Source organism: Eschrichtius robustus, chromosome 12 (genome assembly GCF_028021215.1).
Source record: "Eschrichtius robustus isolate mEscRob2 chromosome 12, mEscRob2.pri, whole genome shotgun sequence".
Taxonomy (NCBI): domain Eukaryota; kingdom Metazoa; phylum Chordata; class Mammalia; order Artiodactyla; family Eschrichtiidae; genus Eschrichtius; species Eschrichtius robustus.
The window spans coordinates 88,798,635-88,824,221 of NC_090835.1; the positions used below are offsets into that span (position 1 = coordinate 88,798,635).

General features: G+C 41.8%; 1 protein-coding gene across 2 annotated transcripts in view; it reads left to right on the forward strand.

The window, feature by feature from the left end:
• RIPOR2 (RHO family interacting cell polarization regulator 2) overlaps nt 1–25,587 on the forward strand; it is a 206,947-nt gene that overhangs the window by 151,824 nt on the left and 29,536 nt on the right. For both annotated transcript variants that reach the window (XM_068557673.1, XM_068557672.1), the window contains exons 2-11: nt 1,187–1,313; nt 4,806–4,961; nt 5,695–5,773; nt 7,244–7,267; nt 10,092–10,145; nt 13,756–13,905; nt 17,453–17,516; nt 23,019–23,062; nt 24,398–24,523; nt 24,843–24,991. In XM_068557673.1, coding sequence (XP_068413774.1) covers nt 1,187–1,313; nt 4,806–4,961; nt 5,695–5,773; nt 7,244–7,267; nt 10,092–10,145; nt 13,756–13,905; nt 17,453–17,516; nt 23,019–23,062; nt 24,398–24,523; nt 24,843–24,991 — 973 coding nt within the window. The remainder of the gene's footprint in view (nt 1–1,186; nt 1,314–4,805; nt 4,962–5,694; nt 5,774–7,243; nt 7,268–10,091; nt 10,146–13,755; nt 13,906–17,452; nt 17,517–23,018; nt 23,063–24,397; nt 24,524–24,842; nt 24,992–25,587) is intronic.

Below are 25,587 nucleotides of genomic sequence, written 5' to 3' on the forward strand. Positions count from 1 at the left end.
AACCTGCAGCCTCATGGGGAAGGGGGCTGTTTGTTCTGTCTCTGGGGAAGTAACTCACTCAGACCTCCTCCCTTGGCTGAGCTGCTTCCAATAGCTTTGAGTAGGGCCCAGTGAAGTTGGCTTTTCCATTACATCTAGATGGACTACAAGAGTGTCTTGCTGCTGTTTTTTAGCTTTGCTTGCTTGCTTGCTTGTTTGCTGGGTTTTTAAAGGGCGACTATTGATGCTATTAGTGTCTGCCCAGTTTGGAAGTCTTTAGTCTGGACAGCGGCTGTGTCCCCTTTCTCCTGCTAGCCCGTTCCCCTCTCTGGACTGAGGTTACCTGCTAAGACAATGGTATGTGCTTTGACTTTTCCTGATCTAAAGGGAATAGAATTACCTAACTGTTCTAGGGCAGTCCTTTGGGGGAACTAACCTTGGGCTTCTGTCCAGCTGAAGTTGTATTTTGACAACGCGTCTTGGTCAGTGGTGATGAGTCTTTATAAAAGGTGAGCTAACGACTGAAATGGGGTGTGTGCCTTCTGCTGTATTTTCCCCTTTACCTTTCTTGCCTCTTCTCTTGCCTTCTTATCATAACCTAGATTATCACTACTTCTGTGAGCGCTCTCTGTGCTCTTCTTTTTTCTCACTGCCACAAGAGCGGCACGATCTTATCTTTCAAAATATACTTAAGGGTAGAAAAAGGGAGAACAAGTTTAAGTAAGTTCATCTCTCAAGAAACCTAGTGTTTTTAGCCTTGTGACTTCTAAGTGTAGAATTCCACCCTAAGACTGGACTGTGTTTTGAACGTCATGCAGAACCTATCTGAAACTTGACTTGGCCTATTTGTGTGCTTTTGCTGTTGCTATTGTTGTCCTAAATGGAGGGAAACATTCCAAAGTTTTTGCATATTTTGAAGGTATGGTTGAACCTTGTTTAAAAAAATAATCCCTGAAGGAACCCTAAAGTAACTGATAATGGTGTGTAATTTATATTTATTTACATCTTCATGTGTTTCTTCAGGTTCACCTGAGAGCTGAACCCTTTGGCTTAAAAAGAACATGTCGTAGGAAAGAAATCTTACAGGCATCTAATGGCCTCATGACTCACCTTTCCTCATGTCACCTCCTATTATCGTTGACAAGCTTAGCGTGTTTTCTGTTTGAACCCGCGTGTAATTTGCCTTAATCTTTCTGTTGTCTTATAGGACTACCAGCCAGACTCCCAGAAATCATGTTGGTAGGATCCCAGTCCTTCTCGCCTGGAGGGCCCAATGGGATCATCAGGAGCCAGTCCTTTGCGGGGTTCAGTGGCCTTCAGGAGAGGCGATCCAGGCAAGTTGTGTGTGGTTCTCTCCTGGGACGCAGCTTGAGAGGGATGTGAGCCTTGGTGCTCTGAAGAGGGTCCGCGTGCATGTGGCCTTGTCAAAACACACACCTGTGTTATTTTCATCTCTTTCATGAAAAGGATGTAATGTTCCCCAAATTTCTATCATTTAGAATTCCTCCTTCAAAGAAGATTTAGGACAAGCTAGCAATGCATATGTATAGCTCTCCCTACCCCCACCCCATTTCTTTCAGATCTTTTGATGCCTATTGCCAGAGTGCCTCCAAATGTTCGAACCCATTTATCCTCTAACCAGTAACAACAGATTTACCTTTATCCACACATCTGTTGATCCTGAGCATTTCCTAAAAATCTTTTCCAGTCTTTTATGTCATCCCTAACGAGGTTAAATGTGCTTTCATAAGTTTACTTGTGTTTTGTATTTATTTTGGGAATAACCAGTGCATTCACATCCATTGCCTATTTTGGGGGTGGATATTTACATATTTTCTTACAGAACAATAAAGGCTTTTTATATATATCCATTGTAACACCATGTATTGCAGTCTTTTTCCCCCTAATTTGAATTGCTACCTTTTTTTTTTTTAACCTTTTGACCCCCTTCACCCATTTCTTCTATCCCGCCCACACTCCCTGCCTCTGACAGTCACCAATATCTATGAGCTTGGCTTTTTGTTGTTTTTCTTTTAGATTCCATGTATGAGAGATTGTACAGTATTTGTCTTTGTCTGACTTACTTCACTTAAATATGATGCCCTCGAGTTCTTTCCATGTTGTCACAAATGGCAAGATTTCATTCTTTTTTATGGCTGAGTAATATTCCTATATACAATGGAATATTATTCAGCCATACATATATATATAGTATATATATATCACAATTTCTTTATTCATCCATTCATTGGACACTTAGGTTGTTTCCATAAATCTTGGCTATGGTAAATAGTGCTACAATGAACATGGGGGTGCAGAAATCTTTTTGAGTTCATGTTTTCATTGTCTTTGGATAAATACTCAGAAGTGGAATTGCCAGAACATATGGTAGTTCTATTTTTAATTTTTTGAAGAACTTCTGTACTGTCTTCCATAGGGGCTGCACCAATTTACATTCCAAGCAACAGTGCACAAAGGTTCCCTTTTCTCCACATACCTGCCAACACATGTTATTTCTTGTCTTTTTGATAATAGCCATTCTAACAGGGGTGAGGTGATATCCCATTGTGGTTTTGATTTGCACTTCCATGATGATTAATGCTGTTGAGCATCTTTTCACGTACCCTTTGGCCATTTGTATGTCTTCTTTGGATATGTGTCTGTTCAGATCTTCTGCCCATTTTTTAACTGGGTTGTTTGGTTTTTGTTATTGAGTTGTATGAGTTCTTTATATATTTTGGATATTAACTCCTTATCAGGTATGATTTGCAAATATTTCCTCCCATTTAGTAGGTTGCCTTTTTATTTTGTTGATGGTTTACTTTGCTTTGCAGAAGCTTTTTATTTTTTAGTTTGATGTAGTCTTACTTGTATAATTTTGCTTTTGTTGCTTTTGCTTTCAGTATCATATTCAAAAAAATCATAGCCAAGACCTGTGTCAAGGAGTTTATTACTACCTATGTTTTCTTTTAGGAGTTTTATGGTTTCAAGTCTTACATTCAAGTCTTTAATCCATTTTGAGTTAATTTTTTATATGGTGTAAGGGAGGGTCTAGTTTTATTCTTTTGCATGTAGCTGTCCAGTTTTTCCAGCACCATTTATTGAAGAGACTGTCTTCTCCCCATCGCATATTATTGGCTCCTTTGTCGTAAATTAACTGACCATATATGAGTGGGTTTATTTCTGGGCTCTCTATTCATTGATCTATGTGTCTGTTTTTATGCCAATACCATACTGTTTTAATTACTATAGCTTTGTAATAGAGTCTGAAATCACCCCACACCCCTTTTTGAAGCACATTCCATTGTATCCAGATTTGGGAGATTATTTTTGGTACGAAGTTACGTAATCGATAAAGACTGACTCTGCAGACGGACTCTGGGGAGCAGATGTCTTTCAGACACAAGCTTGGGAATGTTAGTCTTCAGTTTCCCTAATATCTCCCCTCATCTAAAATAAGACTTAGAGGAACTCAAGAAAGAGAACACAGGTAGTGAAATAGATAACATGGAATAAAGTTCATCCTCAGTTTTTCTGACATGATAAAGATCTTACATTCTTAGGGGTCTTATGTGCTTTGACCTGTATTGTCCCCTTTGGTGCACATGGTCATGGCAGAGGAAAGTAAGAATTAACCTGGAAGGTGCGCAGCAGACACCTACCAGACTCGGAGGTCACGGCTTTCCACTCAGCAGCTGGGTCAGTGAGTAGTCTGGCCTCTGAGCTTCCTAATCAGATCAGTAGTTTGGGTTTAAGTTACCAGGTGTCCATCTTACCACTGTAGGCTGCCTCCCTGCCACTAATAGGGATGTTGAGTTTCATGTTATACCTAAACAAAATTTCCTCCATAAAAATAAAGCTTAAGGGAATTCCCTGGCTGTCCAGTGGTTAGGACTTAGCACTTTCACTGCTGGGACCCCAGTTCGATCCCTGATCAGGGAACTAAGATCCCACAAGCCTCTCGGCGCAGCCAAAAAATAAATAAATAAATAAGTAAACTTTTAAAAAGTCTATTCATCCAGCTATGTGTGCTTTTCTTTACTTTAACACTACAGGCATACCTCAGAGATACTGCAGGTTTGGTTCTAGGCCACTGCAATAAAACAAATATCATAATAAAGCAAGTCACACGAATTTTTTGGTTTCCCAGTGCATATAAAGGTTATGTTTACACTATACTTTAGTCTATTAAGTGTACAATAGCATTATGTCTAAAAAAAACATTGTACATACCTTAGTTAAATACTTTATTGCTAAAAATTGCTAACCATCATCTGACATACAGAGTTGCCACAAATCTTCAATTTGTGAAAAAACACAATATCTTTGAAGTGCAATAAAATAAGATGAGTTTGTATCCAGCATTAGCCCTTTGTCATGCTTATGGCCCTTTATTTAAAAACTATTCATTCACATCCCAGTCAAATTTAATAGACGCTTATGCCTGATGTCACATAGTGCCTATACTTTTTTAGCTGAATTACATTCTTCTGCCTGTTCATTATTTCCACCTAGAAGTGTTTGTTCTTGGCTTCCCATGAGGTTTCAGTGATGTGACATGCTTTCACTCAGAGTGTATATTACCTGAACCCAGGCTTTGACTCTGGGTAGCCACTGCCCAGCAGAGCTTCCAGACTTCAGCAGTTAACTCTAATACCACAAAACTAAATGAAGGATGGCTCAGATCTATTAATATACAAGGGAACGTTACCTTCCCCAAAAGACACTAACACAAACACAAGATGATTAAAAGACATTTCTTTGGTCAGATCGTTTTGGATGCCCAAGACTCAAACAATTTCGGCTTTTCTTTTCTCTTTCCATAGATGTAACTCCTTCATTGAAAATCCCTCTGCTCTCAAGAAGCCTCAGGCCAAACTGAAGAAAATGCACAATTTAGGACACAAAAACAGCAGCCCTCCCAAAGAGCCTCAGCCTAAAAGGGTGGAAGAGGTCTACAGGGCTTTGAAAAATGGACTTGAGTAAGAACATCAAACCTAATAATGCACTGAAACCTTTTTCCTTTCTAAAATGCTCAGGAGAGTCAGAAAAGCTAGTCTTATGAGATAATTTTAGAATGTCTATTTCTGTAGTAGGTGTTTTATTATTGCACCATAATTGAGGAAGCCTTAAATGAGTCCCAAAGATATGAACTTGATCGGGTTTCCATATCATAACCAAACATTGAAGGAGACCTGAAATAGTAATATGTTTATGTTTAACTCTGTGTTACATTGTATTTTACTTAAACACTGGTAGACAGGCATATCTGTTTTAGAGATTGCTGAAGAAGTGTTCTAAAACCTTCCTGAATATATTATAGCAATGATTTGTCCAGAATAAAACTTCCCTAGTATGTGGTGAGATGCATACTGTCAGTGTCCTACGGAACTAGATAGAATTCTGTGAGCCCAGATCCAGGACTGACTCCATGGTTCTTACCATTCCCTCCACATTGGTTTTTCTTTCCTGTGAAGCCAGCCTCACAGGGATTCTCCTTTTTGACTATCTGGATAGTATCAGATTCAACTGCTAGAGCTTTCAAAATGTGGAGAGTTTAGGAAAATGCAGAGACTCTTCCCTGCCAGCTCTGTGCTCCACAGAGCAAGGTTCAGATTCTTAATGCCCCCCCTTTAGAAGGGAAAGGTCAGCATCAGCATCAGATTCTACCTGACAGTCACAGAGTTCACGATCACGTCTCTCTTATCTTTGCAGTGAGTATCTGGAGGTTCACCAGACAGAGCTGGACAAGTTGACAGCTCAGTTAAAAGATATGAGAAGAAACTCTCGCCTGGTAGGTACCATCTAATCCTTAGAGTGTTAACACAGTGGGTTTTTTTGTTTGTTTGTTTGTTTTGGCGAACTTCTCTTACTGGATAGACATGGGGATGAGGAAGGAAGTTCAAGAAAAGCAGATCCAAGGGGCAAAGTGCCATGTGCTTCCTGATGTTTATTTTAATGCTTAATGCTTAATATGTTCCAGTATTTTCCAAGCATGTTTATGCAGACAAACTTTGTAATCAGGAAGAAATACTTTAAAAAAACCAACTCCCTATACTCCTCTTCCCAAGTAATATAAGGAAATGAAAGGTTGGGGTTTTCCTACCATATTGTTAGTACAGCATTTGGAACCCAGAACTTTCCTTTATCTCCAATTTTTAAAAATTGTAATAGGTCAGTGATACCTGAGAGGAAAAGGAGGCTCAAGAGGTCATTGGGAGAAGAAATCGGAGGAGTCCTTGAGCCAGTTCAACTACACACTGTATTGTTGGAGATGCTTGCAAGTTTCCTTTACTCTAATGAATTTGAGGACTTGTCTGCTTGAAGAGGTGTTTCTAATGATTTTAAATGATTTTGTTAAGTTCTAAATGATATTATGCCTTAAAGTTTCAAGGCATCAGAAAGCCCAGGAAAAGTCTACATATACGAGGTACACATATACATGAATAGCTGTTATCTTCTTTTTTAAAAGATGTTATCCTTTTCAAAGGCTTAGAGGTTAAAGCCTTCATAGAAGTTAAAAGTTTTATATTCTAATAATATTAGAAGATAAATTGCTCCCATTTATGTGGAACTCTCTGTGGAGTGGCCTTCAGAGCTTTTGAATGTCCCTGGCAGCCCTCAATGGCAACAAATGTTCCTCCTTGGAGAACAATGGCGTATGGATGGAGGAGCTTCCAGCAGGAGCTCATGTTCCATAAAAACCCTCCTGATGGGGGATGTGGGCTTAGTGTACTGATTATACTGTGACATTGTGAGCACACAGGAATAAACTTGCTTTAAAAACAACTGTGAAAAGCTTTCACTGCTCTCAAGGGCTCTTCTTAAATGCCAATTTTTATGTGTTTAAACAGGAAGGCAAGTCTTATTTTAACACGTATAATCACTGCTACTTTTTATGTTAACAACATTTTAAAAAAATTTAAGTGGACGTGAATTTATGTGTCCCTCACTATGTAAGAGAGGAGAGCCCAAAGCAAGTGAACATCTTAAGGCTCCCAGAAGGCAGAGAGGACTGGGTAGAATTCTGGAGACACAGAGTATAAATAAATATTAGCTCTTAAAAGTATTCTTACTATTATTTAAAATAACCCAGATTTACTCTTTTAAAGCAAATATCAAAAAGTCCAACAGACATTATGGGGCTAATCATTATTTCATTGACGATGCAGAAATGCAGACAAAATCCTTCGATTCATATCAGTAACGGTTTTGAGGAAGATGTGTTTTAATCCAGATTACTCCTTTTTTTTTTTAATTTTAGGGTGTGCTGTATGACCTAGACAAGGTAAGTTATTGTTCTGTGTTGGGGAGTTACTGGGAAATAAAATCCTTCATCCTTGAGGAGAAGTCAGTGATCCTTGCTTAGGTACAGTAAGATCCTAGAGAAATGATGATTTTTCTAATCCTAGAAAAGTTCGTGCTTTTATCTAATGAGGATGATGAATAAATACTATGATCTTCAGACCCAATAATGTGTTTAAGGTCACTTTTGTAAAAAAAGTCACCTGGTTGCAGGGTTTCTCAGTGCGCTGGTTAAGTTTAAGAATTTCCCAAGGGTTTGAAGGTCCTTACCTGTGTTCTCTCTAAATGGGAACTATCATATTTCATCAAATGGAAGACCTCCTTGATTGGAAAACACATCATTATCTTATTTGCCGCCAAGAAAAAGAGTGATTACAGCTACACTGTGACACAGTTCTTTCTTTTCACTTAAAATATGTATTTTATACTTAGTGACAAAACTCTCTTAGGCCTATTTTAAATGTAGATATATTTTTTTAAGTTATATATGATGCTGTCTCTTTCCACACCTTTCTGTGTATACGAGACCTTTAATACTGAATCATATTCAATGCAATCCCTATCAAACTACCAATGGCATTTTTCACAGAACTAGAACAAAAAATTTCACAATTTGTATGGAAACACAAAAGACCCCGAATAGCCAAAGCAATCTTGAGAAAGAAAAACGGAGCTGGAGGAATCAGGCTCCTGGACTTCAGACTATACCACAAAGCTACAGTAATCAAGACAGTATGGTACTGGCACAAAAACAGAAATGTAGATCAATGGAACAGGATAGAAAGCCCAGAGATAAACCCATGCATATATGATCACCTTATCTTTGATCAAGGAGGCAAGAATATACAGTGGAGAAAAGACAGCCTCCTCAATAAGTGGCGCTGGGAAACCTGGACGGCTACATGTAAAAGAATGAAATTAGAACACTCCCTGACACCATACACAAAAGTAAACTCAAAATGGATTAAAGACCTAAATGTAAGGCCAGAGACCATAGAACTCTTAGAGGAAAACATAGGCAGAACACTCTATGACATAAATCACAGCAATATCCTTTTTGACCCACCTCCTAGAGAAATGGAAATAAAAACAAAAATAAACAAATGGGACCTAATGAAACTTAAAAGCTTTTGCACAGCAAAGGAAAACATAAACAAGACGAAAAGACAGCCCTCAGAATGGGGGGAAATATTTGCAAATGAAGCAACTGACAAAGGAGTAATCTCCAAAATTTATAAGCAGCTCATGCAGCTCAATATCAAAAAAACAAACAACCCAATCCAAAACTGGGCCAAAGACCTACATAGACATTTCTCCAAAGAAGATATACAGATTGCCAACAAACACATGAAAGGATGCTCAACATCACTGATCATTAGAGAAATGCAAATCAAAACTACAATGAGGTATCACCTCACACCAGTCAGAATGGCCATCATCAAAAGATCTACAAACAATAAATGCTGGAGAGGGTGTGGAGAAAAGGGAACCCTCTTGCACTGTTGGTGAGAATGTAAATTGATACAGACACTATGGAGAATAGTATGGAGGTTCCTTAAAAAACTAAAAATAGAACTACCATATGACCCAGCAATCCCACTACTGGGCATATACCCTGAGAAAACCATAATTCAAAAAGAGTCATGTACCACAATGTTCATTGCAGCTCTGTTTACAATAGCCAGGACATGGAAGCCACCTAAGTGTCCATCGACAGATGAATGGATAAAGAAGATGTGGCACATATATACAATGAAATATTACTCAGCAATAAAAAGAAACGAAATTGAGTTATCTGTAGTGAGGTGGATGGACCTAGAGTCTGTCATACAGAGTGAAGTAAGTCAGAAAGAGAAAAACAAATACCGTATGCTAACACATATATATGGAATCTAAAAAAAAAAAAAGGTTCTGAAGAACCTAGGGGCAGGACAGGAATAAAGATGCAGATGTAGAGAATGGACTTGAGGACATGGGGAGTGGGAAGGGTAAGCTGGGATGAAGTGAGAGAGTTGCATGGACATATATACACTATCAAGTGTAAAATAGATAGCTAGTGGGAAGCAGCCAGATAGCACAGGGAGATCAGCTCGGTGCTTTGTGACCACCTCAAGGGGTGTGATAGGGAGGGAGGGTGGGAGGGAGACGCAAGAGGGAGGAGATATGGGGATATATGTATATGTATAGCTGATTCACTTTGTTATAAAGCAGAAACTAACACACCATTGTAAAGCAATTATACTCCAATAAAGATGTTAAAAAAACACTGAATCATAGTATAATCTGTTTGCAGCTATTTTAAAGGGTAATTAAATTTAACGCATATGATAATATTTATAACTCAAATGGAAGAGATGACACATAACCAACTATGATTATCTTGGGGCGTGCACAGACAGTTGCAGTTGTAAAATGCACCCCATTTCAGAGACATTAAAATGGGGGATGAGTTCATATTTGAGCTGATTATATGTTATTACGAAGAAACTTAAGTATACGCCAATATGACACTGTCCTGCCAGAAATCCAGTGAATTCCATTTGGTTGGCCCCTCTTAATGTCAAACATAAGGATTCCAATAGCTAACTCAAGTTTATCTCTCAGAGTATGTATTCAATATTTTTTAAAAAAATACTTTCTAAGGTGATACTAGAGAATCTTTAAAGTAGCAACAAAGATAGGAGGAAAGGGGAAATAGTTAACATCTTCTGGTACTTTTGAGTATGAGATAATAAAGATAGCCACACAAGTCTAATCAGTGAAACTGTAAATGGCTGTACTTTTTCAAATTTCTTCTTTTATTCCAGCAAATTAAAACAATTGAAAGATACATGAGACGCCTGGAGTTTCACATCAGTAAGGTAACTGACGTTCCTCTTGTCTTTGCCTGTTTTTCAGTTCTCAGTCACTGATCAATACACCTTTGGCCTGAGCATAGCCCCTAGTCCATGGAGAATTTCTTATCCAGTTGACTCCTAAGCTGATTAGCAATTAAATCCTCCAACAGGCAGTAAAGTTGTAGAAAAAAAATAAGAATGGAGAGCCTGATTATCTAGCACATTGCTTACTCTGCTTCAGTTCAACAGATATTTATTAAGTGTTTCCTATGCAGCGTGCACAGTGCCTGGTAGAGGATACAGTCTGGGTGTAGTCTGGTTAGAGATAAGATTAAACCAAAGTGACCTACAAAAATCTTCACACTTGCCTAACTTTACATTCAGGTCCCACATACAACTTGGTACCCCCATAGCCTTCTTCATGAAGGCCTTTAAAGTACTTAACAACAGCTGTCATGTAGCTCCCTCAATCTTTCTCAAGCTCTTAGTTCCTTCCACTCTTCTTCACATGGCTTGGTTTCCAGATTCCTTTTCATCCTCTTTGCCCCCCTCTACGTATACCAGTTTGTCAGGGTCCCTGACATCCAGCCCTGAACCCTACAAATAGTTGACTGATGGTCCCACCAGCCTAACGTGGAGTGGGACTATCCCCCCCACCCTGTTCTGGACCCTATCAGGCAGTATCAGTACAACCTAGAAACAATGTCCCTTTGAGGGCAGCTGGATCACACCATTGGCAATTCCTCTTCTTATCTGCACCCGTCATCCTGTGTTCCAAGTGGAGAGACTGGAGGTTTAACAGTTCTCTCTACTAGTGGTCAGAAGCCCCACGTTTTAGTCCCATCTCTGCCACGTACTCACTGGGCTATAACATCTCTGTGGACCTTGGCTTTCCACTCCATGCAGTGAGGCTGGAGGTGCACATAGTCAATCTAGATGATCCTAAGAATCCTTTCCAGTTTAAAATTCTATGATGATTTCAACATATGTATATACTACTGCCGTTGTACATTCCCATTCCCACTTTGAAAGATATTTATTACCTTCGCAAATCTGAAATCGCTCCTATTTCTGTTCAACTCAATAACTAAAACAGGGACTTCCCTGGTTGGTCCAGTGGGTAAGACTCCTCACTCCCAGTGCAGGGGTTCCGGGTTTGATCCCTGGTCGGGGAACTAGTTCCTGCATGCAGGCTGCCACTAAGAGTTCGCCTGCCACAACTAAGAGTCTGCATACCACAACTAAGATCCGGTGCAGCCTAAATAAATAAATAAATAAACAAACAATGACATCCATTAGAAGATATTTATGTGGCGGGCAAGCTTTGAAATTACTCTGTTTATTTGGAAAAATAGCAAGAAAACAATTAGTATTAGGTAAGAGAGTATTTATCCATCTTGTATCCATCATTGTAAGATATAACAATCCTAGTGGTTATTAAAGGTTGGTAGTCCTCTATCTGCAGCATCTTATGGATGGATCCCTAACAAATCCTAACAAATGATATTTAATTGATTAATCAGTTTATTTTGATGAGAGCCACTGCTGACTTATAGGTAAGACAAATTCTTGCCTACAGATGGGCCAGTTTCTGCTTAGGTGAATACATAGTTATCCTTTATTCTAAAGGTTAACTCCATTTGGCTAGGGTGGATTGATGTTTAAATGAAAACAAGGGTAAACTTTTCTTTAAATGCAAAGTAGTAGACTAAGCCGTTAGGGCTCTACCAGTGGTCCAGTTAGCAGTTTCCTGATTGAGAGGATTACAGTCTTTGGACTACAGTGGGGGAAGGGCTGAAGGGACAGTCCCCCAGGAGGCCATATGGGTGAAACAGCCTGGCCTGCATCGGAAGAGGTATCAGCTCTTGTGTTTTTAAGTCTCTAGGGGACCTGCCACATCAGAACAATCTGCACTGTTTACTTAAAATTCCAGGCTCCTCACCCATCCCTAACCTGCTGAATCAGCATCTCAAAGTGGGGCCTGGGCATCATCATTTTAGCAAGCTCACCAAGTGAGTCTTAGCTTAGTTTTAATGTATGGAAACCACCCTCTATGCCAGTCACCCAACCAAAGGATCTTATCAACAGATATGCCACAATCCCTTGGGTCTTATACCTCCCTCTTATTCAGAGACAAACCCACCAACCCCAAAGAGGAAAGATTGTTCCTTCCAGAGTTTTGACGATTCCTCTCAGTGAAGTGGAGTGAATTGTTGAAGAGCAACAAAGAATCCTTTAACCAAGAGAATCATTTTCAGTCTCTTAACTAACATTCATTTGCTAAGCTAAGTATCATTGACATCTGTATAGAGAAAGCAACTATGGAAAATTGTACTATTAACAGGTAATAGTAATGCTTTTTAATGTTCAGCCAAAAGTTTGCCTTCAGAACAAAAGGGGAATGTTAAACCCTGAAATCCATCACATTCACCTCTACCTGCTTCTGGTTCTACAAATGTAGCCTCCTTTCTGAGGGAACAAAGTTTGTACTGAAATGAAAAATTCAAGTAGTCCTAGGTAGATAACTGCCTCCCAGAAAACATAATGTCTGGTGATATCCTTCTTCTTAATCTACCTGATAATTCCTGTAGTTAACTGTGGTTGGTGTGTTGATAATTGAAGATAGGACGAGAGACTATAGAGATAAGTATCGTCAGGAATAGCTGTATGTTTTCTCAGCCTAGGCACTGCTGATATTTGGGGATAATTCTTTGTTGTAGGGGGCTGTCCTCTGTGTTATAGGATGTTTAGCAGCATCCGTGGCCTCTGCCAACTAGAGGCTAGTAACACCTCCCAGCTGTGACACTGAAAAATGTCTCCAGATGTTGCCACATGTCCCCTGAATATCAAAATCACCTTGGATTGGTTGAGAATCACTGCCTTAGAAGTATTAAGTGACTGTCAGGCTTATATAATGAAGATGATCAATAGCTACTTGCAATGGGTATATTATTATTTGAAAGCCTAAGTATAGAGGTATTGCAGAGAAATGTTCGTTTCCATTCCTCCCGTTTACTTTTTTTAATTGTGGTATAAATTACATGCCAAAAATGTCACAGTTCTTATGTTCAGTCTGATAAGTTTTAACAGTCATGCTTCACCCTAATTTTAAGAATAACTTACCTTTGTTTTCTGTCTTTTGTTGGGCCACATCTTTACAAAAATCATTTTCGATAAGTAGCCTTGAGTTCTTTCTTTAAAAAAATCTAAATCTGGATGCGTGAATATCACCTTGTGACGCTCTCTTAAAATAAAGTGATAATAGCCCAGTGTAATGCAACGTCTTCACATTGGTTTGAAACTGCATACACTCTTCCAGTGTTCTTTCCTTATATAAAAGACTCCTGTCTTCATTATCTAAACCTTGTCTCACGCAGTCCACCAACGGTAAGTTCATTTTCATTTTGTGTCATTTGAAAAGAGAGCTCAGAGTAAAATCCGGTTTGAAATAGAAAATGGATCATGTGGCTAAAACAAAAATGATGGAGCTGTCTAAAAGGATGGCACTTCTGCAAGATTCTCCTTTTGAGGTCAGAAACATAAAGTATCTTAAGCACTTAACGATGGCCAATGTCACTTCCTTCAAGTGTGACAAATATTTATGTCCCTTGTGTTTCTGTTTTGATTCCGGCAGGTAGATGAACTCTACGAAGCTTATTGTATCCAAAGACGCCTCCAAGATGGTGCCAGCAAAATGAAGCAAGCCTTCGCGACGTCCCCTGCCAGCAGAGCTGCCCGGGAGAGCCTGTCAGAGGTCAGCCGGAGCTACAGAGAGTACACAGAGGTATGTGCCAACATGCGCAGCTGCTGAACTCCACCTGGCCCAATCTGAATTGTCGATACCTGCTAAGAACCAGGGGAATGGCACCCTCAACGTCATTCTACTCTTTAGAGAGAGACGTTTTACTATTTGCCTGTCTTGCGTTTCCCTGAGGCCATCGGTGGAGCTGTTGAAAATGGCTCTCGGGTGGTTTTGTTGGTTGTATTTTTGTTTAGAGCCTTCCGTGGACTCCAGAGCATGTGACGTTCTGTTGTGAGTATCACCTGTCAGACACTCACCTCCTAGTGCCTGGTAACAGGTTTGTTCATGGACGTGTAAATCCACAAGATTTTAGACATTGTGAAGCCATTCACTGACCACATCTTATACTTCTTTATGTGTATAGATAGTCTCTGCACAAATAGACTACGAATGCATGTTAAAAATTTCAGCAAATGAATAAGTCGTAAATGCCCCGGTATTGGTCATTGAAATGCACTTCCAAATTCTCTAGCGTACAATCTAGTCTAGCTTTATCCCTGCAAATTGAACAGACCTTGTGGTTAAGATGGCTGCCCTGCATATTGGGTTCACCCACCTCCTGCCTACGATTATTTTATTGTAAGAAATTTCCCTTCTATCTTAAAGGAGGCAAGATAAAGAACCATGAACAGAAGCATGCTTTCCTGCTTTCTGACTGTTTCTGGGGCCCAAACACATGACACAGGGAGGTCTTCACTCCTCCGGGGGTCACCCGAAACCAGTGCCTTTGATGAAATGACTGAATTATTAAAGCAGCACTTCTCACTCACCCATGTGTCTTTGTTCAGAGATCCAATTTCATGAATGAAGTCATCGGCCTGATGAGGGTCTGCTGGACAATTCCCAGAGCTGAGCATCCGGTCTCAGCCCTGGGACGGGAGGGATGTCTTGGATGACTTGCCGCAGCATTGCTTCTTGTGTAACCCTCCAGCCCCGCCTCTTGTCTGAACCAAATTTGTCTTTTTTCATGGTCTAAAACAGGACTTCTTCTTTCTCTCCATTTGGGAGAATGCATTTTGAATGCATAAAATGAAACCCATAGGAATTCAAAGGAAACAAATTATATCGAAATATAGTTATTTCAATATTGTCAGTACAGTGATCAAAATATTTTTAAAATCAAATGTGTGATACAGTACAAGACTGCTGCTTTATTAACTCATCAAACTACAAGATTTAGCAGTGGCTCCAATAACTATTGCAATTTGAAAGTAATGAAAAATAGAAATGATTTCTCAAGGTACCTGCAACAATTGATGTGACATGAACATAGACGTGACTTTTATCAGGTCTAAGTCACAGGTACTAGTCATACGGCTGCAGCGTGTTTTCTACGTTCATGATGTATGGACGTATTAGATATCAGTTAGAGGTTAGTGGAAATAGTGATGTGACTTGCTTTTTTCCCCATCCAAGTTGATGGAGCACAGGTTAAGAATCTCTGGCTTCGAAGCGGCCCTAGTTCATGAGACCTCATTTCCACACATCTGTGAAATCGAAAGAGCAGTTGCCAATGACAGAGGCCGTTCAGAGTACACACGTAGGAGGACTGAGTGGCAGCCTGTGCCTGTCCCAGAACTTTTGTAGGTTGTTTCAGAAATACCCCCTGGTGGTCAAGCGCCGAGACATGGCATCATATTTCCTCACAAATTCAAAGATGTAGAGTGTGATTTCGGCAAGAGGAGAAGGAAGTCCAGGACTTCTGTAGCTTCCTACCTCACTTGACATCAAGTGGATTTGTATCTTCACATAACCACAAAAACCAGGATTTTATCACAAAGAGGGTTTAGGAATAGATGGTTCTGGGTGCCTTTGCAAGGGCAGCAATGTTCATCAGTGGCTGCCTGGGTGAGACGGAAGGCAATTCTGACCATGGATGTCCTCAGCTGTTAAACTAGCTGCCCCCCAAGTTTTTCAAAGACACTGGTCGCAGTCCTGACATGCATGATAACATCGTTGATATATTTCTAGAAACAGTAATGCATTCCTTCCCAGAGACACCCAGTGCTCTGAGGAAGAAAATTGGTTTACAAAACTGAGACTTTGTTTTCAAAACTTTCCAGCTGCACAGAACTCAACCTCAGGAGTTTTCCCCAGCTTTGCTAAAGCTACTTGAGGTACCAACATTTAAGAGTCAGAACCTCTAGCTTGCAAATCAATTCTGAAGTCCTTTGCAAACAAAATCCAAATGGAAGCAGCCCCTGTCTGTGCTCACTGAGCTGCCCAGGCCATGCGTCCGAGCCCCTAGCCGGGATGGAGGAAGAAGCTTGCAGATGCTGTCCTGGGGGGCAGGCGTGTGTGTGTGTGTGTGTGTGTGTGTGTGTGTGTGCGCGCGCGCACGCGTGCGTGCACACAGGGGGATGGTGTGTGTGTGTGTGCAGGGGGATGGTGTGTGTGTGTGTGTGTGTGTGTGTGTGCAGGGGGATGGGACGGGGACTTCTGCTTAGAACACCAGAGGTGGCATCGAAAGCTTAAACTGGCCATGCTGCAGAAGGGCCACAGCACGTTTGCTCTTGATTTCTGACTGCGATTGCTCTGTTTAGGTCCTCAGACACGGAGGAGGTAGGGTGCGGGTGGTTAGATATCTAACCACAGGCATAGGTGGTGTGGCTCCTCTGCCTTTACTGTTCCTCAACATTAGAGTGAAGAGAGGACGCTTGTCAAACCCGAGAATCATTTTGAGGGCCTCAGGGCATGGCAGCAGGAACTCTGCCTCATTCACTTTGAGTACACCTGAGCTCCTGAGCTCTTTTTGCCCCAAATTCTTATTAAGAAAAATTTCAGCCCTTCAGAAAAGTCAAGCCTAGTATGTTGAACATCATATACCTTTATTTAGACTTACCAATTGGTAAAGTTTTGCCATATTTGCTTTTCTTCTCTTACATATGCTCGATTTTTTTTCCTTTTTTACTCAGTCACTTGATAGTAAATGGTAGATAACATGCCATTTCAGCCCATAAATATTTTAGCACAGATCCTTTAATGATAACCTATGTAACATGTGTATCCCTTATAACCACACACCATTATCACATCTAATAAAATTACCAGTCCTCCTATAGAATTATCTAATATCCTGTGCATTGTCAAATTTCCCTTATTTGGCCCAATGATGTCTTTTATAACTGTTTTAGTTTATTTACTTTCAAATCAGGATGGAATCAAAGTTAACACATTGCATTTGGTTGTTATGTCACTTTAATCTCTTTTATCTAGAATTTTTTTTCCCATAATTCTACTGCCTTTTTATAGAATCCAGGCCAGTTCTTTTAGAATCTCCCACATTCTGGATTTATCTGACTGTTTATGATATAACTTAACTTGGTCTTCTATGCTCTGAATTTCCGGTACACTAGAAGGCTTGCTTAGGCTTAGGTTAAACATTTTGTGACGATTTGCTACATAACGTGTAACTCATTGCAAACAGGTAAATGCCTCCCATTTGAGCAGTGGTTGTCCACTGCTGTGAGAACATCCTGTGCTTTGAAAGAAATGTAGCCCTAATGCTGGTCTCCTGTGCTCTTCTTAGAACATGTGCACCATTGAAGCAGAGCTGGAGAAGCAGCTGGGGGAGTTCTCTATCAAGATGAAAGGTATTCTTCCTCCCTTTTATAGAGAGTGGGGTGCCATCTCCGCCTAGCTCCTTGAAGTGTGACATCACACACTGTTTTTATTTTCCTTGCAAAGATATCGGGCCACTCTCAACCCTCCCCACTTATGTTAATTTATAGATGCTCCAGAACCTTCTCGTCCTGAGACTTGCCTACATACTTAAATATTTACTGTGACAGGATCTCAAACATACACAAACATGGAAGAATATTATAAGGAACTCCCATAGACCCATCACCTCCATTTAATAATTAGCAAGATTTTGCCACCTTTGTTTCATCTGTTTTCTTGTCTTTGTTTTTCCTTTGATGAAATAAAACCCAGATGTGGGAGTCTCTCCCTGTAGACTGCGATGTGCCTCTCTTAAAGAATAGGGACACCACAATGCCAAGTATTATCACTTCTAATAAAATGAATATGCCTTTGTTATGAATCCATTCCATTAGCAAGTGACCTGGTGGTCTCAAAAGTGAGTTAAACAATTGTTCAAATCAGGATTCAGACGAGGTCCATGCATTATCATTGGTCATTAGATATCTCTTTTCAGTTTCCTTTCATCTAAAACAGGCTCCTCCTTGTTTTTTTTTCCTACCCTTGACTTGTCATGTTGAAGCTGTTGTCACTGTTGTCACTTTCAGCATGTTGTCACTGTTGTACAGAATGTCCCACTTTCTAGACTTGTCTGTCGGCTTCTTCGTGGTGTCATTTAGTTTGTTCCTTTATGCTCTACTTTCCTATAAACGACCTACCAACTTCTTTATTTTTAAATGTTTTTTAGTGTTAAACCCACACAGGACTGTGCATTTTCCTCTTTTACCCATTGCCTTTCTGGTGTTGACTCCAGGAAGTCCTACTCTGGAAGCACTGTTGATTTGTACTGCAAGAATCTTCAGAACAAAAAGAAGCTCTGGTTGTAGAAAACAGAGCGTCCTTCAGGTGTTGTCAGATTTACAACTCGGTGGCCAACAGGGCTTCAGATGAGCAGCCATCACCGCGAGTCCGTCTTCCTTCTGAGTTTGGGCCACTCACCCACTCACCGCAGGGAGAAGGGCTAGTTTGTGTGCCTTTCCTTTTCTGAGGTTTCTTAGCAGCTGGACCCCTGGGTTGCTAATGGGGATTTAATCACCCTCTTGTCTACTTTTTGCCATTAAGGGAGTAGAAAAGGGGCGCTTTTTTTTTAAGTGCTCGACAGGAGAGCTTAATTTTCCAATGAGTCACCTAACTCAGGAGGCAAAGTTTTCTGTCAAGTGTGATGCCCGTAGAGCTGCTCTGGTTGAGTGTACTTGCAATCAACATGACCTTGACTCTCAGCTGCCCACACGGCTGCATTCTTCTCTCCAGCAGATCCCATAGTGAATCAGTCTGTTATTCAGTATGAAGTCTCAATACTTACTTTACTACTGAGGCGGGGCATCTGTGCTTTTTCAGTTTTTTAGGTCCATTCTCTTCACTGTGGGGCCTCACCCGAGTCCGTGGTTCTAAAACCACTCAGGCCCTGTCCCCATCTCAGCAAGTCAGGGCGGGGCCCTGGCACCAAGGAGCTCCACAGCTCTCTTCCCAGCATTCTCTCATTCTAAGGCAAGGGTTACAATGGGAAGCTGTCCTCTTCCCCATTTCCCTCCCCCAAGATAGGTGGGCGGCACCCTTTGGGTATATTTTTCATCCTCAGGATGATTCTGTCAGCAGCCTGCTTCTGGAAAACCACTGCCCTGAGTCAGTGTTTAGCAGAAAACACTTCTCTCTCCTTCCCCTGACTCTCGGGCACCATCCATGCAGGCTAGCACAGTCTAGGGTCTTACAGCTGAGAGAAATTCCCATCACACCATCTTCTCACTGTTAATACAAGCAGTACCGTATTTCCCCTATTTCTGACGCTCACTATTATCAAACTCACCAATTTGGGGTGGGTTGGTGATTTCCCCATTTTGTCGATGGGGAGCAGGGTTAAGTGACTTGTCCCAGAAGTCACACAGTACGTTGGAGTCAAACTTGAAACTGAATTCCAGAGCTCGTGGCTCCTAGTGCATTCCCGTCCCCCAGCCCCATATGAGGAGGGAAATTCTAACAAAGATGAGCAGATACTATAAACTATTGCTCAAAAAAATGTTCTCTTCTATGGGATGGTAGTCTTCCACCCAGCACACAGGCACCCAGGAGTGGGTGGGAGGAAAGGGACACCCACCCACCAGACCTGGACCTCAGGCCTGAGGGTCAGTGAGGATGCTCTGGGGGCCCTGCCATCCACCGGGGGGCCTGGCCGCCCAGCTAAAGGACAGCTCTGGGTTACGATGGGTCATCATGACGGACGGGCTCAACTTTCTGCAGCTCCCGCTCTTCCATCTCTACCCTCAACGTTGTTCTCTCTTTCCTGCCCGACGGGCTTCCCTGGCTTCTGTCTGGGTTCCGGGTTTCTCCCGGGGGGGGGGTCACTCAAACCTGCAAGTGGTCCTCCTTTTTCATTATTGATTTATCTCACTTCCACTTTCCTAATCTAACATGAAAACTTGAACTATTTCTATGAAGCCTTTCAAGGGTAACGCCCCCATGGAAATCTTCCTCTCTCTTGATAAAAGGAAGCCCCTCACGCTGCCAAGAAATCTTGCATCTTTGCAGTTAGCTACTTTCTTATCTGTTATTCATTCTGGTAAAAAAAACAAAAAAAAAATTACCGCCCCCAACATACATAGTGACATAAACTGAGGATGTTTCATAATATTCTCAGACATGGTAAGCCAACTTCCTCCTGCCACACCCTTCCCCAACACACAGACAGCAATCATTCTGTGGGGTTTTGGAGGGGCGGGGTAAGTGATGGTGGTAAAGACAACTGAACAAGTGCTCGCTGAGCCCCTGCTGTTGGCCAGGCTCTTGGCTGCATCCTAGTGAATGGTCTCTGGCCTTGACTTCCACACGGTCTACCGGAGACAATGGTTGCATGAGCCAGTCTAATCGAATTCCATGGAATAAATGATCTACTGGATCAATAATGTGGCCAATTGCTTCGATGCCTGGGGGGCAGGGGGGAGGGGTGGGAGGGGGGCGCAAAGGGTGCCACCCACCTGTCTTGGGGGAGGGAAATGGGAAAGAGGAAGGCTTCCCGCTGTAACCTTTGCATTAGAATGAGAGGACCCTGGGAAGAGAGTTGTGGAACTCCTTGATGCCAGATTTTGAAGAGGGTCCAATGCCAGGCTAAAGAGGGAGCACTAGACCCATCCACCGATTTGCAGATGGAAAGATGTGGTCTGTTACAGAAAAACTACTTCTTCTCCAAGTATTACCTACTTCATATTAAGTTCCAGGCAGTGTGTATATCCAAAAGTCTGTGTTGGCACCTGCAGCTTTTAGGGCAGGTCCGGCCTTGGGAGAGGGGACATCTACCAGGGAGCTAGTAAATCTGCATTATTTATGCCTGGTCAGTAAATCAGTCAGTCCTGTAATGGGAGCGCCTATCTATTCAGCCGTCTGGCTGTTTTCCTTGGAGTAGAAAGTGTCATTTCCTTAGCTTCAGACTCGCTCCCCCCCCCAGTGCTAAAACTGTCATGAATATCCAACCAGCCTTTTCTCTGTGTATATGCTGCCTGCCAACATGTGTGATCCTTTTTATCTTTGGAAAGGAAGATCCTCACAGAACTAGAACAAAAGGCGGCACATTCTTCTGGCAGAATGGTCCCTGAGCAAAAGGACAGGGCGGGCGGCTGCAGACTGTAGCATCTGGGCCTTCCGAACGAGGTCATGGAAGAGCTGTTTTATCAGTAATAGGTGTTTACAGTAAAACATCCACAAGGTGCAGGAAGATGCAGCATGCAGACAAAAGCCCCCACACCCCCTCCACCTCCCCATGCTCATCCCTGCGTGCTAACCCCCATGATGGTTTTTGGAGTGGCCGTGATGAAAGCTTTGTAGACAGTGCAGCAGTAATCCCCAAACTGCTGAGAAAACATGAAGCTTTCCCCAACTGAAAATCCCAAAAGGCCTCAGACCAGAGTCTGAAAGAAACCTGGCCAGGTTTAAAAGCCACAAGGCGGTAACTCTAATTGACCCACTGTTAGTTTCAATTCTGCAGTCAGTACCATGAGTGGCTTACATTAGCAGGTAGGACTTGAAGAATCACAGCACAGCCCCAGGCCTGTTTTTGCCTGTCTACTGCCACGTGCCACGTTATGGTTACAATTAGAGTATCAAGAGTGATACCGCCTCAAGCATTTCCAAAACATTTTGCTTTAATAACATGAGCTGAGAAGCTCAAAAACAGCACTACCAAGTAGCTTTCTCCCATCTGGATCAGTTCTTCCAATATGAAATTTCTGGTGATTTTGAAAGGAAAAAATAAAAGTAAAAACCCTCAAAGGATTTTCCCCTTTACTCTCCTTTATCCAGCACTGATATCAGATCAGTTTTTTCGGTTTTTTGTTTTGTTTTTTAACCAGGCTTCCATTGTAATTGCATAGGTATGTAAATAGGCAGTAGATGAATCCTGAATATTCTGCAGAGGTTTTTTTTGGTTTTTTTTTTTTAAACATCTTTATTGGAGTATAATTGCTTTACAATGGTGTGTTAGTTTCTGCTTTATAACAAAGTGAATCAGCTATACATATACATATATCCCCATATCTCCTCCCTCTTGTGTCTCCCTCCCACCCTCCCTATCCCACCCGTCTAGGTGGTCACAAAGCACCGAGCTGATCTCCCTGTGCTATGCGGCTGCTTCCCACTAGCTATTTTACATTTGGTAGTGTACATACGTCCATGCTACTCTCTCACGTCGTCCCAGCCTACCCTTCCCCCTCCCCGTGTCCTCAAGTCCATACTCTACGTCTTCTGCAGAGGTTTTTAAAGAGTGTTTAGGACTTTATTAGAATTGGTATATCCAAACAATTGTGATTTATAAAGATCAGTCGATTGTGCTTTTTTTCAGAAGTATTAAAAACAAAAGACTAATCCTCCAGAAAATTATTAGTGAAAATTGGCTTCTTTAATTCTGCTCTTATTTCAGTAAATCTTTTAAGAGGCTTGTTATGTTCTACTTGTTAGTGGAAACTGGTCCTCAATGGACCGGCTCTGTGGATGGAGAGGTGTGACGAACTGGTGAGTTGCTGCCATCTACTGACAGAGAGTGGTAACAGCAGGTGCCTTTTTAGGCCTCCCTGGACCTTCTCTATCATCTTAACCCTGGCATAGCCCGTGAGACTGGTGGAAAGCAGATTCATGCGTCCCACAGTCTCACAACTTAACGGGGCTCTTCCTAGAAAGAACAGTCTTCTCTGCCCCAGAGAGCACCTCTCCCATCACCCCAGCAAGGAATATCCTCTCTTGCTGTGATAGATGGAATTCCCAACAATAGCTGTGCCCACAGTCGTTCCCCAGAAACTATTATATGCGTTTTCACAAAGGCCTGACACTTTGAGTTTTATAAGTGTGCCAGTGTGGGTTTATAAAGAGGGGAAATAAATTCTGCACCTCTGATCCCAGTTGCTTGCTTACAGGTCTGGCTGGTTTTGCTCGCCTCTGTCCTGGAGATCAATATGAAGTAAGTGTGGTGTCGGTCTGGGTGTTGGACTTGAGAGGCAGGAGTCAGCTGTCATTATTTTGCTTCTTCAACTTTTTTTTACATTTTTTTATTTTGAAAAAGAAATTTGGGCCAATAAGTAATTTTGGAGATTAGTGTAAGACCTCCCATATATGGGTCACCTAGACACCAATTTTTAACATTATGTCACATTTGCTTTATTATTATTAATACTATTATTGTTGTTGTTATTTTGATGAACCATTTTAGATTAATGCACAGATATCATGACCCTTCACCCCTAAATTATTTTCCTGAGGGAATTTCCTGGCGGTCTGGTGGTTAGGACTTGGCACTTTCACTGCCTTGGCCCAGGTTCAATCCCTGGTTGGGGAAATAAGATCCTGCAAGCCACGCGGCACAGCCAAAAAAAAATTATTTTCCTGAATGTGGAAAGACATTCTCTTATATAAACGTTGTACAATTCTCTACACCAACAAACAGCACTGGCCCTTTAGCTAATGTCATTTGATGTACAATCTATATTCATGTTTTTCCAAGTGTCCCAATATTGTACTTGATAGCAGTTTTTTCTTCCTGTTGCAAGATCCAATCCAGGATTATGACTACTCAAAAGTATCATGATTGAAGAATAATAGAATCTAGATCTTTCTTTATAAAAATATACTCCATAAAAGTAAAAAAGCTTTTTATCTTTTCCCTCTTCAAAAGGGAACTTACATAATGATTTCATCTAACTATCTCCTCCAAAACCTTCTATAATCATTCATCTTGGCCGGGGGTGGTGAGGGAGAATGTGTCTTCCTCTAAGCAGTAAAGCTGTCTGACTGAGGAGAAACTGCACACCCTCTCCCCAGAGTGTGTCAGATTTCAAAATCCTTGTCCAGATCTGTCTCCCTTATCCAAAAGGAGGATGCCCTATTTCTTGCTTCTGGCCACGAAGTAGATTTTAGCTGATGGTTCCTTGTCTTTCTAAAGGAGCTGGGGAGTATGGAGAGTTAATCCAGTGGTTGTTCTACTGAAGTAGAACTAACGAGAGAAAGAGCTGAGCCAAAGGGCACGATGCAGTGACCTTTCTCTAAAGAAAGCCCTTCATACCCTCTATCCTAGAGAAGCAGAACTTACCCACCTTTGAAAGTCTTTCCCTGCTGGTGCTCTGCACCACGCCCCCTGCCAGGGAATCTGGAAGAAGCGACAGTCGGGGGGTGTCAGGAGGACGCTGGAGAAGGGGAGGAGCAGTAGCTGCTGTATTTACTCGCCTTTTTCATCCTGGTGTTTGGTGGGAAGGCGGGTGAGGGCAGTGGAACCTGAGGGCCCTTTGGTGTCTTTCCCCAGATTTTCATGAAGTATGGCCGACAGAGGTGGAAACTGAAAGGCAGAATAGAAGTAAATGGCAAACAGACCTGGGATGGAGAAGAAATGGTGTTCCTGCCCCTGATAGTTGGATTAATTTCCATCAAGGTACAATATCGTCCTTGCCGTTTGTTGTCTTTGCTGGTGCCACGGCTGGATGGTCCATTGTGGAGACCTGGGCCCATGACTTCTGCCTGCTGCCCCTCCAGCCCACAGACCTCTGTATGTAGTACAAGTACATCAGAAGACCTGCCCTCGTGTCAGAGCGGGCAATGGAAATGTGAGATGAGCTTGGGAAACATCCACCTCTGATTTCAGATATGATTCTGAAATGCCTGCCCTGGCCGAGAAAGACAAAGGAAGGAGTAACCTGCCTTCGTCCTCTGCTCTCCTGTAAGGCCTTTCTTACCTCTCCCTCTCTCACCAGGTCACAGAACTCAAAGGGCTAGCAACTCATCTCCTGGTCGGCAGTGTGACCTGCGAGACCAAAGAGCTGTTTGCAGCCCGACCTCAGGTGGTGGCTGTGGACATCAATGACCTTGGCACCATCAAACTCAACCTGGAAATCACCTGGTAGTAAGTCGCCCTTTTCAATATCGTCATGATAGAAACAAGTGCTGTAGGCTCGTGCTGTCCCAAGGGTGGCTTGTGGACCATCAAAATCACTGGGGAGCTTGGTACGAAAGCAGAGTCTCAGGCCCCACCCTAGACTCGCTGTGTCAGAATCTCTCAGGGCCCAGGAATCTCTTTAGTAAGCTGGGTGACGTTCACACACGTTAAAGGAGAGCCCTCTGCCATATCACGACTCTCCTCTTCAACTTCCTATATTTAAATATTTTATTCTGTCTCCTCCCCTCCTTCTCAACCTTTAGATGTGTATAAAGAAGTATATCTCTCACATCCACTAATTTGAAAGAAAATAACTCTCCAGTATGAGATATTTTATCCACAGAAAGATCCTGATTCTCGCTATGGTGTTTTAATTGCTTAGCCCTCTTTATCTCAGATACCTTATACTGCTTTGGAAATTTCTGGATATCCTTGGTCTCTCCACACTCTATATACTGAAACAGAATATTTCCAAAGGGCCAGAGATACCTTTTGTCAGAGCAGGGAACTTAAAAGTGGTTTTCTGAAGTCACCTTGTGAGAAAGGTCATGATAAGCTATTAA